General features: G+C 38.0%; 2 protein-coding genes across 3 annotated transcripts in view; both read right to left on the bottom strand.

Annotated features, from left to right (window-relative positions):
• The window catches only part of ZNF454 (zinc finger protein 454), a 28213-nt gene extending 16947 nt beyond the window's left edge, over positions 1–11266 (bottom strand). Inside the window, exon 1 of the mRNA XM_004696858.2 lies at positions 11187–11266. The gene's annotated coding sequence lies outside the window, so the exon portion shown is untranslated. The remainder of the gene's footprint in view (positions 1–11186) is intronic.
• Positions 1358–16722, bottom strand: part of ZFP2 (ZFP2 zinc finger protein) — an 18568-nt gene continuing 3203 nt past the window's right edge. Inside the window, exons 1-2 of one of the 2 annotated variants that reach the window (XM_030888667.2) lie at positions 11187–11266; positions 1358–3261 (exon numbers count right to left, since the gene is read on the bottom strand). In XM_030888667.2, the coding sequence (XP_030744527.1) occupies positions 1788–3182 (1395 nt within the window). In that variant the 5' untranslated portion in view covers positions 3183–3261; positions 11187–11266 and the 3' untranslated portion in view covers positions 1358–1787. Of the gene's footprint in view, positions 3262–11186; positions 11267–16722 lie in introns of those variants that run through there. The other variant, XM_045284422.1, reaches the window with a different exon arrangement.

Below are 16722 nucleotides of genomic sequence, written 5' to 3'. Positions count from 1 at the left end.
TAAGATTGAACTCTCTTCACATTTCTATACCCTGACAACTAAGTATAAAGGGTTTGGCCAACCTGATTATGCTCAGTATAAACTGTTGGAGGAAGAATGGGCAGGGCAGAAGGGAATGAAATATTGAACTGACTGTAATCTAAGAAACTTTGTGGCCAACTTCTTCCTCATCATATTTTGCTTTTGTATTCCCCACTTGATCTTAAGAAAAATAGAAAAGGTAAGGCGTCAAAGAAAGGGATAGAAAACATGAAAATTACTAACAAACAGCAAAGTAAAGGTCCAAAGGAAAGTAAACGACAAAGTGGTAGAGGGAGGAATAAAGGGTTGAAGGCTAAGATGGATGAAATTAATAAGAATTTGTAAACTATTAATGATCCTTAGAGATCACATCACCTAGAAAGAGGGAACTGCTCAAATACTGAGTCTATTAAGAACTTCCTTCATTGTTTCCCACAAAGGTTTCTTCTGTACCCATTTCTTGATTCCTATAGTGTCTACCTATGCTCTGATTTCTATTCTCCATTGAGCCATTTATTTCCTAAGTTTTCAGATACTTACATTTATCTTTTTATTATAAAAATGTTCAGTTTTGTATCATAAAACTCCTTCTCTGGCAAACTATTTCTTGGCTAAATCCAAACTATTCCTAACACGCCCCCCACCTCCCCTTTAACCTATCTTTTCTATAGAGGTTGGGAGAGCTAAGTATTTATTTTGTCAGCTTCTTTTGCTTCTAAGGATGTCCATGTAAAATAGTTAAGGCCAATGAAACATAAGCACGTCTGCCAAGGAATTTGAGAAATTTGTTTTCTAATAAAAAACCCTGATATTGCCAGTGCTATCTCAAATGTAAGTATTTTAACTTGGAGCTATGCAGCCATCACATAACCATGATGGCAAAGCCACAGTATTTGAGATATTGACAATATCTCTGAGTCAATGCTTAAAAACCCCAGACTTATGACAAAGGAAAAACAGAAAAACCAAAAACCTCTATTTGCATAAGCTACTGTTAACTGGATGGTCTATTATTTGCAGCCAAAAGTTCTTCTTTTATACACTCTAACTCCCACGTGGCTATCTTTCTAAATCTCTCCTTTCTCAAAGTTACTAAATTTAATCTTTAATTTAATCTTTAATTCAGTCTTCAAGCCATTCAAGTTTAGAAGTTAGCAATAAACAAAATTAATGGATATTCCTATCTTTAGTTTACTCCATAGCAATTGGCAATGTTCCCCATTCCCATTCTTATGTTAAGTAAAATTAGTTTCCTTATGGTAAATTACCTTCTCTTGAATTTCTTTTCCTTTTTTTTGACCCCCCACCCCACCCCCACCGTTTTCCTGGAGGCACATTGAGTTGTATGTAGGTTAAACCCATGAGCTGACCCTTGGCAGAAAAACAAGGTGGTCTACTCTGGTAAAGGTTTAGCTCCTTTCAAACTAGGCAGCAGTTTTACTCTGTCCTGTACTGTAACTGTGGGTCAGAATTGATTTGATGACAGTGGGTTTTTTGGGGGGGATGTTTTTACCTCTCAAGCCTTTGCTGATTACTTTCAACATACTCAATTCAGCACCACAAATTCCTTAACATGATATATCTTATGTATGATATCTTTTATATGGTTTCTTTCTGTATTGTCTGAGATCATACATCAATTACAATTTCCACAATCATTAGATTTATCTGTCCTCTATATTGTACAACTTATCTGATTAACACTGACCAGTTCATCATCGTAAAGGACTTTCCTAAACTCACTCTAACAGCACATTTTTTCTCTCTCACATATGAGTTCTTTGGTGTCGTGTAAGGTTTGTACTCCGACTAAAAGCTTTCCCACATTCATTACAGTGATAGGGTTTCTCTCCGGTATGAGTTCTTTGATGGACTATAAGGGATGAATTTTTAATGAAGGCTTTTCCACACTGATCACATTCATAGGGTTTCTCACCAGTATGGATTCTTTGATGTTCAATAAGATATGCACTTTGACTGAAGGCTTTTCCACATACATTGCATTCATAAGGCTTCTCTCCAGTATGAATAACCTGATGTACAGTTAAGGATGATCTGCCAGTGAAATGCTTCCCACATACTACACACTCAAATGGTTTCTCTCCAGTGTGAATTCTCCGATGTTGAGTAAGAGATGAATTCTTACTGAAAGCTTTTCCACACTGATTACATTCAAATGGTTTTACTCCAGAATGAAGTCGCTGATGTTCTATAAGGTATGTACTTTGGCTAAAGGATTTCCCACATTTGTTACATTTGTAGGGCTTCTCTCCAGTGTGATTTCGCTGGTGTAAGGTTAGAGTTGAGCTCTTACTGAAGGCTTTTCCACATACACTACACTCATAGGGTTTCTCTCCTGTATGACTTCTCTGATGTACAATAAGATGCATGCTTTGACTGAAGGCTTTTCCACATGCATTACATTCATAGGGCTTTTCTCCTGTATGAGTTCTCTGATGCACTGTAAGATTCATGCTTTGAGTGAAAGCTTTCCCACATTCATTACATTTGTACGGCTTCTCTCCAGTATGAATCCTTTCATGCTGAATCAGAGATGAATTCTTACGAAAGGCTTTTCCACATGCTTTACACTGATAGGGTTTCTCTCCAGTGTGGGTTCTTTGATGAACAGTAAGGTTCATGCTCTGACTGAAGGCTTTTCCACATTCATTACACTTGTAGGGTTTCTCCCCAGTATGAATTCTTTGATGTACAGTGAGGGAGGAACGTTCAATGAAGTGCTTGCCACACACATTACACTTATATGGTTTCTCACCAGTATGAATCCTCTGGTGCTTAAGAAGGGAAGAACTCTGACTGAAAGCCTTGCCACATTGGTTACACTCAAAGAGTTTCTTTACTATAAACATTCTTTGAGTTTTAATTAATTCAGAGTTTTGTTTGGCAGCTTTTCCATTTGAATACCAATTGTAGGGCCTCTTACTCTTAGGAATGCTCTCTTGTATATCAAGGACTGGATCTTGACTGGGGAATCTTTCAAATTGATTATCTACACAGACCTTCCCCTCAGTGAGGATTTCCTTATGAATAATTGCCTCTTGGTCCAGATGTCTATCTTGGCTTTCCAGTTGCCTTTCAAACCAACTGTCAGCTTTCCAGGTTTCCCTTAAAGTAGGATGCCAGAGACTCTCTCTTTCCATTATTGTTCCATAAGGAAAAAATATCTTCAGCAATGTTGGACTTTGAAGTTGACTCTGATTTCAAATCTTGACTCCCAGTCTGAAAAAAAATTACAAATAATAATTCAATGCACACTGGTTTCTGTGTTTGGGAAACTGAAAACTGTAAGATGAGAATGAGAAATTGAAACAATAATGATAGGATATCAAGGAAGAACAGTAAGAAGGGAGAGATAGAATAGTGAGTCCACCTGTTATCTAATAGTGGAACTAAAATGAGTAGCAGGTCCAGCATGTAAATACCGAAAGGAGAGAGCCCACTTAGGAAAAAAATGGACAGTGAAATCATCAACTATAGGGTAAAAGAAATAATGAAGATGGAAAATATACAGATCTGTGATCAGATAGCTTGCCACATACCTGGTGTTCCTACTAGCAGTGTATTTCCCCACAAGCCTTCTATAATTTTGACATCAAATTAACCTTCCTAAAACATTACAATGAAGCACATTGAAAGAAATGCACCTAGAGGGAGGCAGACTTGAGTTCAAATTTCGGCTTTAAGACCACCTGAACTCATTAATTGTTTCTGTGGGCTCAAACTCTCACATAGACGAGGGTGAAGATTGAATTAATGTAAGTAGATTACTCTTTCAGAACATACTTGCTTGGACCATCTAGTATAAGAACATATTTTGTACTTTTAAAAGTGCTAACGATCATGTCTGTATTACTGAATGTCTTTCTTAACTCCATCATGTGCAGTGCAGCAGCTCAATTCCATCACGTGCAGTGCGGCAGCTCAAGTGTGTTTAGTTGCAGTTATTCTGGGACAGAGCCTGTGACAGGCAGTGCAATATAAAGAGAAGCAATTCAGTTTGGGGAATCAACCTGCGTTTTTATACAGATTCTGACATTTGCAATCTACTTTGAGCAAGGTAACTAATATCTTTGAATCTATTTATATGAACCAGGGAAGTAATGGTTGCTGTGCATCATAAATACAGCTAAAGACTTTGCCTCATATAGTTTATATAATAAATACTCAATAAATGTTAGCTTTATAATTATGGCATTTATGGGCTCAGGCTCAACCAGTCATTAGAAATCTGGTGTTATCACAGAAATACCACAAGAAGATGGCTTAACAAACAAAAATTTATTTTCTCAAAACTTAAGAGGCTAGAATCCACATTCAGATTCCCTAGGGGAAGGCTTCCTCTCTGTTGGCTCTGAAAAAAGACCCTTGTATATTCAGCTTCTGCTTTCTACTTGCAGATCTCCATGTGTCTTGGCATCAATCGTCCCCTGGATTTATGAAGCTCTCAGTACACCGATCCTTGGTTCAAAAGATACGTTCTGCTCCTGGATCTTCTTTCTTGGTTGTAATGAGGTCCCTCTCTCTCTGCTCACTTTTCTTACCCTTTTATCTCTTGTAAAATAAAAAAAAAGTATGACTCAAGCAAGGGTGAGACTTCAGTCAGACAATGATGGGTGGTGACTTAAGTATGGTAGATTAAGTTAGATGCCTCATAAGATTTTTATCATACATAAAATTGAAGATAATTATATATGATTTAAAAAGGTAGAAAATGATCACATCATAATAAAATTACCAACTTATTATATAACTTCCAAATAATATCATTACATAACTACCAAATCACTGAGAATTGTGGCCTAGTCAAATTGACACACCCTTGGCAGGGGCACAATTCAGTCCATGATAGATCTTTTATACAAGGATCAGCCTTCTTTTCAAATCCTCCTACAAGCTTCCCACTAAGATCTGTAGCCTGATTTCCAAAAAACAAATACTAAACTCAATGCCCTTGAGTTGATTCTGATTCAGAGTGACCCTATAGGCGACAGCACTATCCTGTGGCTTTCCAGGGCTGTATCTTTATAGAAATGGAAATCTTTACAGGAGTGGAAAATCTCTGTCTTTTCTCAGAGCAGCTAGTGTGTCCAAAGTACTGACTGCATTAAGTAGCCCACTGCATAGCCCACTATGCCACCAGCACTCTGTATAGCCTGAACTACTGGTTGCTCCATGTTTGAGCAGCTCTGCATAGGTTGTTCCATGTTTGCGTTTTCAGGCTTTGTAGACTAGCTCTGATTTCTTTAACTTTGCAGTTTGTAATTCTATATTTTCTTTTTAATTGTCAATTATCTTACGATCCTTATCTATGGAATTAAATACTTTTACAGTTATTAATATTATATCTTATATTTACAAACATCTCATAATAAAAATTTGCAAATATTCTCATATTACCATAAGCCTAGTTTTAGGAAATATTACTTTCTATTAATATTATTCACCAACAAATAGACCTGTTATAATTAGTTCAGTCTCCCAAATATACACACAGTGTGCTTTGTGAATAGGACATTTTTCAGGGTCAGCTCAAGTTGTATAATTTAAAAAAATGTTATTAATTCCAGATAATTAACTTCATCCGTCTGTGAATATCTGAAACATAATATATAACATACAAAATGAAATAAAATAACCAAACTCATTTTTGTTGAGATTTTGACTCACGATGAACCTACAGGGCAAAGTAGAATTATCCATAGAGTTTCCAAGGCTGTAATCTTTACAGAAACAGACTGCTATCTCTTTCATCTAAGGATGTGGTTGATGGATTCAAATTGTTAACTTTTTTGGTTGGTGGCCAAACACTTAACCATGTTGCCCCCGTCACATATAAGACCTTATTTAATAATGACAATCTTATGAGGTTGATAGTATTAACTCTTCTTTAAACATGAGGCAACTAAAGCTTAGTAAACTGAATATTTCAAGGCTATCCAACTAACAGTGGTAGAAATAAAATCAAACTCATGTTTCTTTTGTACTTAAATAATAGATAATATTATAACTTGTCCAAATATAAATATAAATAGCTCAATATTTCATTTAGCTATGGCATATCTTAATTTCATTACTTTTTTGGAAGAGAATAATTTTTAATGAACTTAAAAATAAGTATATTGTTATAAAAATAAATTTAGTATATGATAAAAACTTCAGTCAACATAAAGTATTATAAAGTGAAAAACTGAGGAGCTACTTCACTTTCCAGTGCCCAAAGGTAAATACTTTTAACAGTTTATATCATTCTGCAAATTTTCTGTGCACAAGATTATCTCACACAATTTCATAAATCTTACAAAATCTCATAAATCACACAAGATTATCTCATACAATCTCACATACTCCTATAAAATCTCACTGACTCATACAAAAACATAGTTTATAAGTACCTTTTAAACATTCACAACTAGAATCATATTAGGTCTACTGTTCAGGGAGCCTTGGTAGTGCAATGGTTAAAGAGCTCAACTGCTAACTGAAAAGTTGGCAGATTGACCACATTAACAGCTGTGCAGGAGGAGATATCTGGTAATCTGCTCTCACAAAGATTTACAATCTAGTGCACCCCATAAGGAAGTTCTACTTTGTCCAACAGGGTTCCAGTGAGTCAGTTTACTTCATGCCACGCAGCAATATTCTGGAGAGGGCAGTGGTGGTTTAGTGATGGAATTAATGTCTTCCATGCAGAACACTTAGGTTTAATTCCAGCTAATGCTCCCCAAACCAACACTTGTCTGCCAGTTAAAGCTTGAGATTTGCTACTATGTGGAACAGCTTTACAGGAAGTTCTAGAATAAGACTAGGAGGAAGGACTTGTGATCTGCTTCCAAAAATCAGCTAGTGAAAATCCCATAAATCACAATGGTCTTGAAATGTTCTTGAAAGTTTATGGGAAAATCGTTCATTACGATTTTTCTATGAACTTTTGGAAGATCATTTAGAGAAACAACAAAACATAGTAGTTAAAAGATCATCTCTGGAGCCAAACTAGCTAGTTCAAATCCAATCTTCATGATTTTGCTGCTATGAATTATCTATATGGCTTTTGTAGCTATTGCCTTTGTATTTACCACCAAATGACTGAGTAGAACTATGCAAATGGGAGGCGTTTGTCACAGGATGGGGTGATAATCAAAGGTGTAAGGATGGGATATAAAACATGAATTTTGGGGGGACACAATTCAATTCATAACAGCTGTTCCCAACCCCCTCTCTCTCTGTGTCTTTCATTTCCCCATTAGAATTAAGCCTCTGTGAAGAAACTTTGCTTGTTTTCTTTATTGCTATATTTCTAGTGCTAGGAATAGGGCTAGAAGGAGTTCTGATATGTCATGGTTATACATTAGGCTGCTGATTTCAATCAGCAGTTCAAAACCACTAGCTGCTTTAAAGGAGAAAGATGAAGTTTTCCACTCTTGTGAAGAGTTACAGTTCTAGAAATCCACAGGGGCAGCTCTACCCTGTCCTGTAGGGTCGCTGTGAGTCAGAATTGACTCAATGGCAGTGAGAGTTGAAAGGAATAGGACCTAACCCCAATTCACTGCCATTGAGTCAATTTACACTCACATAGTGACCCTACACAGGGTTTCTGAGGTTGTAAGTCTTTACAGGAGCAGGTAGCCTCATCTTTCTCCTGAGGAGTGGCTGATAGGTTTGGATTGCCAAATTTGTGGTTGACAGTCCAATGTTTACCCAACAGTGCCACAAGGGTTGGCCTTGGAACAGTGCCTAGTACACACTAAGTATCTGTTGAATATATAAGTCATTTACATAGAAACAAATGGTAATCAACTCCTGAAAAATATGTCACCCTGTGGTAGTTACATAATTTGGTGTCAACTTGAGACTATTAAGAGTGAAGGGGTGGAGTTTAACCTGCCAATCAGGTTGCAACTTGATGACCTCATTTGGAGGCATGATGGAAATAAATAGCTCACTGGAGGCCAGACACACTCTTTCACTCTCTGCTTTGGCTTCCTGCTGACAAGACACATGGAGCTATGCTGATGGAGCCAGAGCCCTGGAGTTGGAGGAGCCACGTGGAGACCCATGCCAGCACTGAGATGCTTCCACTACCACTGAGTCCATAAGTCTTTCCACCCACTGGGCTGTGATCTTCCTGCATTTGGCATCATTGCATGTGTTGCGTGAGTCTGAAGAATTTACAGACTAGTATCGGAGATATAGGCTAACATCAGACTTATGGACTTGATCTGGACTGAGCTGGGATGTTTTCTTAATATACAATTCTTTGTTACACACATATGAGTGTGCCTGGGTTTGTTTCTTTAGGCTACCCAGACTAACACACACCAAAACAATTACAGCTCCCTTAAAGGAACATTGAATGTCTAATAAGTTAGCACTTAAATTATAAAATAGCCTTCAAAGTTATACAGTCTGTAGCAAGAGTAATAAAAATGCATTTTTCTTTGACTTCTTGATTCTGCTCCTTGAATCTTGTGCTTTAGATATCGGACTGAAAACCAGCAGTGATGGTTATAGTTTGTAGTTGTTTTTTCCTATTAATTTTCAATATAATTTTACTGCTTTATATTAGTTAGCACAATCCATCCAGATATTAAATAAGTATTTGCCTATCTTTTAAATTAAAAATGCAATAGAAAAGTAAAGCTTAATTCTCTCTCATGGAGTCCTGATGGTGTAGTGGTTTTGAGTTGGACTGCTAACCACAAGGTTAGCAGTTTGAAACTACCAGCTGCTCTGAGGGAGAAAGATGAGGCTTTTTTGCTAAAGAGTTGTTGTCTCAGCAACCCACAGGGCAGTTTTTGTACATTGTCTTAATGGGTCGCTATGCGTGGGCCTTGAGCCACTGGCAGTGAGTGGAATGCTCTCTCATAAAGTATAGTAAAATAAAGAAGATAAAGATGCAAGATGCATTTATTCAGATAAAAGTTGGAGAGAACATCTAAAAGTAAAGAAGATAGATGTGTAAGATGCACTTGTTCAGAGAACAGTTAGTGCCAATATCCAAAAGAGTAATCTCAGCTATGACCAAGGTTTAAAAACTAGATAAGATAACAAAGATTAAGAAGAATTAAATGTTTGGCGAAGTATAGAACTGAATGGGTCGTAGATACAGTAAAAAATTAGGGATTGAGAAAGGAAATGTCTAAAATATAAGTTTGCTGGAAGAAAAGGCTAAGCCAAAGTCACTTCTCATTTGTTTTAAAATGAAGACCTATGTAAAACACCTCTACAAGGTAAAGAGAGAAAAATGTTAATTCCCTTTAAATGAGAAAAAAAATGTTACAAATGTTTAAATGATAAGAGGAAGGGATCTCTTGATACAGGTTAAGACTGAGGAAAAGAAATGCTTTAGAAAGAGTAAGGGCCAGAAGAGCTAGAGCCAGTGAATTCAGGTACAGATGGAAGCAGAAAAGGAAGTGATAATCAACATTAACTGAATGCAGTTCATTCAGTTGCAGGCAATGTATGTGGAAACTTATCTAATCTGCATCATGTAAGGACATTGGGGACTCAGAACAAGGGGAAATGAGAAATAAAGGGAATGCCAAGTTTGTGGAAAATGGAATTAAAAGATAGTGGAATTTTCCCACAAACTTGAAAAAAATACTTTGTATCAGTAACATTTTGAGAGAAGACACATCAAACAGTCATATTCTCTCTAGAGTGCCAGAGATCACTGAAGGGATTTCTTCCCAACATGACACACACATCTAACAAGTCCTTGCACCCTGATAGCTACCTGAAGAGATGCACCGTGACGGTTCTTTTCCCCACAGGCTCAGTTCTTCCCATTCTAGCCGGACAACTGATGTCTTGCCATGGAGGAAAGACATTAATTTCGGTTCTGAATTGAGTATAAAACCCAATTCCAGCATTTGTTCTTATTTTTTCCTTTCAAGGCTTCTGAAAATTGGAAAGTGTGACTTCTAATCTTTCTCAATTTCAATTCAATGTAGTAAGGCCTTTTATTTTGGAAAGAGGGGACACTAAATTAAGAAAACAAAAAATACCCTAAGAGAACATTGGGCCTCTACTTAAGTACTCCCTCAACACAAGAACACTTTGTTCTAATAATCCGGCATTCTAAGATGCTCACCTTACTGACACAATTGCTGAAGACAAATGGGTACATAAGCAAATGTGATGAAGAAAGCTGATGGTGCCTGGCTATCTTAAAGGCTTGAAGATAAACAAGCGACCATCTAGCTGAGAAGCAACAAAGTTCACAAGGAAGAAGCATACCACCCTGTGTGATCATGAGGTGTCGATGGGATCAGGTACCAGGCATCAAAGACCCAGAACAAAAAAAATCATGTCAATGTGAATGGGGGTGGGGGGAGTGCAGAGTTGAGGCCCAAAGCCGATCTGTAGGCAATTGTGTATCCCCTTACAGAAGGGTCGTGGGAGAAGATGGGCCAGTCGGTTCAGTATAGCACCAATGAAACATACACCTTTCCTCTGGTTCTTTAATGGTTTTTCACCCCCACGATCATGACCCTAATTCTACTTTACAAATCTGGCTAGATCAGAGCATGTACATGGGTACAGAGAAGAGCTGGAAACACAGGGAGTATAGGACAGATAAACTCCTCAGGACCAATATTGAGAGTAGCCATACCAGGAGGGTAAGGGAAAGGTGGGGGGAAAAAAGAGGGAATCAATCACAATGACCTACTTATAACCCCCTCCCAGGGGGATGGACAACAGATAAGGGGGTAAAGGGACACATTGGACAGTGCAAGACATGGAAAAATAATAATTTATAAATTATCAAGGGTTCATGAGGGAGGGAGGGTAAAAAATGAGGAACTGATACCAAGGGTTCAAGTAGAAAGCAAATGTTTTGAAAATGATAATGGAAACAAATGTACAAATGTGCTTTACACAATGGATGTATGTATGGATTGTGATAAGAGTTGTATGAGCCCCCAATAAAATGATTTTTTAAAAAAGCAATATTAAACTGGAATGCATTTGTAATGTACAGAAATAAATTCTGATAATGCAAAAACAAAACAAAAACCTAAGAGAATGTCCTACAAAATAAAGGATTACAAGTCTAAATTCATGAATCTCAGAGGGTGAGCCACTAGCTTTGAGGGGTAGGGGAACACTGTGAAAACAGGTTTAGAGATATAGAAAGTCATTACCTAGTGAGACCAGGTGTCTGTAGTTTTCCAGCATAATTTTCCAGTAGACGTCCCTCTGAGCAGAATCTAGATGAATCCACTCCTCCCAAGGGAAGTCCACAGACACATCCTTAAAAGTCAGACTTCTGAAACTTTGGACTCCTTCTTAACAAGGTGTTGTGCTAACAAAACCCATGTGGGTGAAGAAATGAGCAGCACTAGGAGAAAAGAGAATACAGAAGGACTTATCCGAATGATACTTAGAGATATATGTGAGGAAAAAATGTAATGAATATCACACTCCACCAGACACCTGACATCCACTGTGAATATCAACAGTAGCATTTAATAATCAGAGACAGATACAATATAAAAACTGCCTTGAGAAGGAACAGGGATAGGTAGAGTAAATAGGGAAGGGTGCAAAACAATGTTCTACATTTTCTTTGGAGGAGAACATCTCAGAAAATGGGGGAAAACAAGCCCAACAGGATAAATCCAGAATGTGATTGGTGTAAGAGAAAACCAATGAAAAAACCCAGCTTAACTTGAAGACAGTATTTCAAATCCCTGAGCCCATAAACCTTGTTCCCTGTCAGCATAGGGACTAAACACAGGAGGCATTCCATATCTGCTCAGTGAAAGGAGGCATAACTGTGTGGTAGTCTCCATAAATCACTCACATTGATAGTGTGTTTTATACTAATTGGGAACACACACGCTTTACTTCATTTAATGCATATAACTACCTGCTAGATTGATGAAAACATCATTTTATAAATGAGGAATCCAAGGACAAAATATGTGAAGTAATTTATCCAAAGTAACAGAGCTGGGATTGGAATCCAAGTTTATCCAAATCCCCATGTTGTGAGAAGAACAGAAGGCAAAGAAAAGAACCCTAGCAACCCGCAGCAAGCAAGGGGATTGCAGAAAGCCACGAGAAGCGGTATCAGGAGATTCAGATTGAAGGAGAGGTCAGGGAGAGTTCCCAGAGGAGGCAGTAGTCAACAATAGCTGAAGCTGGAGCAGATCAAACAGGATGATCATTTAAAACCAATTGTAGACTTTTAAAAAATGAGGTAATTTCAACAGAGTGGCGTAGGCAGAAATCAGCTTATAGTATCTGGCAGAATCAAGAAAAGGAGCTTTGGATGGGGAAGTAGTGGGTAGTGAGTTGTGCATTATTCATGTGAGCAAGATAAGGCTTTTTGCTTCCACTAAGATTGATGGTTTTAGAAACCTACAAGGCAGTTCTCCTGTGCCCCACAGGGTCACTATGATTCAGAATCCACTTGGTGACAGTGAGTGAATGAAGGAATAAGAAACAGCTAGAATAAATTACTTACTTAAAACTTTTTGAGATATCAGAGTCTGGAAATAAGTAAGGAATAAACCAAACCTACTGCTATCGAGTTGATCCTGACTTACATTAATCCTATACAGGGGTTCAAAGGCTGGAAACCTTTCCAGGAGCAGATAGACTTTTTCTCCTACTGAGTTGCTTGTGGGTTTGAACTGCTGACTTTGGTTAGCAGTCCAACCTTTATCTCATGGTACCTCTAGGGCTCCTTAAGTAATGAATAAGCCCACTGCCATAGAGTTGATTCTGATTCATAGAAAACCTAAACAGGCTGTCTGAGGCCATGAATCTTTATGGAAGCTGTGGTAGTTACATACTCTGTTGTCAATTTGAGACTTAAGAGTGAAGGGGTGCAGTTTAGCCTGTCAATTAGGTCGCAGCTTGATGACCTCATTTGGAGGTGCTAGGGAGATAAATAGCTCGCTGGAGGTGGGACACACACACTCCCTGGAAGACATTCTTGTTGATAAGCCACATGGAGACAAGCTGATGGCAGCCATAGCCTCGTTGCTGGAGGAGCCACATGGAGACCCATGCCAGTGCTTAGATGCTTCTACCTCTGTTGAGTCCACAAGACTTTCCACCCACTGGGCTGCAATCTTCCTACATTCAGTGTCATTGCCTGGCTGTGTGAGTCTAAAGAGGAATTTATGGACTAGTATTGACATATGGGGTAATATCACACTTACGGATTTGATATGGACTGGGCTGGGATGTTTTCTCAATATATACCTTATATACTCGTGTATAAGCTGAGTTTTTCAGCACATTCTTAATGTAGTTTCTGTGGTAAAATTAAGTGCCTCGGCTGATATTTGGGTTGGCTTATACTTGAGTATATACGGTAATCGCTCTGTTATATAAAACTCTCTCTTATGTACATGAGTGTCTATGAATTTGTTTTTCTAGTCTACCTAGACGAAGTAGCTTTGTCCATCAAGTAATGAATAGGCAATGGAAATGCAATATTGGAAAAGGTCTAGGACAGAAAGCACCTATATGCAAAAGGGAGAAAACTAGCAGAGGTGGGCCAACTGAAGACACCAGAGCTAGAGCAAATCCACATGAGTAGAAATCTACATATGTTAGGTTCTAATATCTGTTACTTTAGAGACGTATAAACAGTGGGCATAGTGTGTATTATCTTTCTAGTTCATCATTTCCCCCTAACTTATGTAATTGACATATTAAAATGAAAAAAATATTTGTTAAAAACTATTGACAGCTATTGTTAGGGAATGCAAGTGTAGTTATTTGCTGTGTTATGTCCAGTCAATTCTGACTCATAAGAATCTGACAGTACAGGGTAGAACTACGTATGGGGTTTCTGAGACAGAAATCATTACACAAGCAGGTAGGCATGCCTTTTCTCCTGCGAGGCAGCTGGTAAATTCAAAGTGCATACATACCTGTCAGCAGCTGAGTACATAACTATGGAGCTGCATAAAAACCCACTGATATCCAGTGGATTCTGACTCACAGCAACACTGTCTAGGGCTTCTAAGGCTACAAATCTACCAGAGTAGGCCACCTCACTTTTTACCTGTGAAGTAGCTGGTTGGTTTAAACGAATCAACAACCACATACCTTCTAGTAGAATTCAAATATGTGGCAGCATTTCCGTTTTATGTGAAAATAATGAACCATGAAAACATCATCAATTTAGTAAATGTAAAGAAAGGAAACAGGACAGCATAACAAAACACAAATCATTAAATAGGCGGAAACCCTGATACACGTATAACTGCAAACATAAATGGATTAACTTCCTCTAATAAAAGACATAAACTCTAAAATTAGGTTGAAATCCAGCTATAGTGGTACTATCTGGTAAGTATTGGATTATTAACCCCAAAGTCACTGGTTCAAACCCACCAGCTACTCCACAGGAAAAAGATGAGGCTATCTGCTCCTATAAAGATTTATAGCCTTAGAAACCCTTTACAGGGCCACTATGAGCTGGAATTGATATAATGTCAGTGAGTTTTATAGGGTTCCTACAAAAGATATATCTAAAACACAAACCAGAGTAGCTACATACGTACATCTAAATGATGTACATCTAAATGGTAAAGTATTTGACTATAGACCAAGAGGTCATTCTTTCAAATATGGATGTTCCTTCTATGGTTGCTGTGGGAAACTGAGAACCTGGAACAAAGTGTAATCGGCCTACTCTCTACACTCATGAATGACCACAGGGCATAAAAGCAGCACAAGTGTTTCAAGGAATGCCTCCACAGTCCCAAGGAAACAGATAGAGCCAAATGCACAGATTCTCCAGAAAAGATGTTTCTTCACATCTGCCCTCCATAAAATGATAAGCTGTCTCCTAGAGATGCCTGGCTCCTCCGGTGCCAGTTAAAGGATACCTGTCTCTGAGAATATCTGGTGCCTTTGTCTTTTATTCTTAAAGAGCCTTTGACACCATTTGTTTCTTGTTTGCCAGACACGTCCTTTGACGTGTTCCCCTAGAGGGCTGAGGATATTCAAGATTAACACTTTGCCCATTTTATTGCATGTAATAACAAGAAGCTTGCAAGTCCCATTACTATAAAACCTTATTGTTGAATAAACTCGGCACTCTTTTTGGGATATTGGAGATTGGTCCACTGTACCCCACTTTTCTATCTCCGTTTTCCCCTGTAATTGCGCCATTGCCTCCTCGGGACTCTGTTTGACTGGGGCTGGATCCCACAGATTCCTTTTAACAACTCCTGTAATTTCATTTTAAACCAAAAGCCCCACATTTTGTTTGTTTGCTTTGTTTTGTTTTAAATGGGCCAGGAGGAAACATAGAGACACTAGAAACATTGAATAGCGAACAAAATCAAATCAAAAGAAAGCAGAGATGTTGCTGTTAGGTCCCACTAAGTCAGACCTAACAGATAGTGAAACCTTATTAAGTATAGCGAACAAAGAAACAAAAAGAAACATGGGCAAGTTCCCATGCTGTCATTATACTCATGGTTTTGATGTTGTGTCTTTTTATGCTGATCCTAAACTTTGCCATGCATGATGTCTTTTTCTCTACAGATTGGTCCCTGCTGATAACAAGTCTAAGGTAAGTGACATGAAGCCTTTAGTCCTTGTTTCTTCAGCTGATTCCGGATGTAGTTCCTCTAAGAAATATTCCTGCATTCTTCTGGCAGTCCATCGTTGATTTCGTATTCTTCAGCAACAGCAAAATTTCAATGTGCCAATTCTTCATTGTTTTCCCTTATTCATTGTCCATCTTTCAAGTTCATATGAGATGACTGAAAATACCCAGGCTTTGCTCAAGCACACCTTAGTCCTTAAAGTGACATCTTTGTAAAATTTTTAAATCATTTAACCATTTTATTGGGGGCTCGTACAATTCTTATCATCCACATAAAAATCCACACATCCATCCATTGTGTCAAGCACATTTGTACATTTGTTGTCATCATCATTCTCAAAACATTTGCTTTCTACTTGAGCGCTTGATATCAGGTCCTCATTTCCCCCTCCCTCATGAACCTTTGATGACATCTTTATTTTTTATCACTTTAAATAGGTGTGTTGCAGCAGATTTTCCCAAAGCAACATATCATTTGATTTCTTGAATACTATGCTTCCATGGGGCTCCTACTCATTTTTTCATTTTGTTGTACTGTGGTGGCTTGCACGATGCTATGATACTGGTAAAGTAGAGGTTCAGCAAAAAAGAGGAAGCTCCTCAACAAGAGAGACTGAAACAGTGACTATAAGAATATCTTCACACATTACTGTACTGAGATGGCGTTTGGTTCTGCTGTACAAAGGGTCACTATGAGCAGGAACTGATTCAGTGGCACCTATAATAACAAGCTCCCAAGGCATTGTTGATACAAGAAAAAGGAATTCCTTGACAACAATTCCAATGTCTTCAACATTTATCATGATGTTGTTTACTTGTCCAGTTGTAAAGACTTTTTTTTAAGTTGCAGTACAATCCACACAGAAGGCTGTGGGGTTTGTTCTTCATCAGTAAATGCTTAAAGTTATCTTTACTTTGGCAAGCAAGATTGTGTCATCTGCCTATTACAAGTGTTAATGATCTTCCCGCCAATACTGATGCATTCTTTTTAAGTCATGTTTAAATATGGTAAAAGGATACAGCTCTTCCTTTATTTTCTATTTTAAACCATGAAGTGTCTCTTTGCTCTGTTGCAATGACTACTTCTTCATCTA

Source organism: Echinops telfairi, unplaced genomic scaffold, assembly GCF_000313985.2.
Source record: "Echinops telfairi isolate 266 unplaced genomic scaffold, ASM31398v2 ScPeMD7_7469;HRSCAF=8507_0, whole genome shotgun sequence".
Lineage (NCBI taxonomy): Eukaryota > Metazoa > Chordata > Mammalia > Afrosoricida > Tenrecidae > Echinops > Echinops telfairi.
This window is presented reverse-complemented; position numbering and strand designations above follow the sequence as displayed.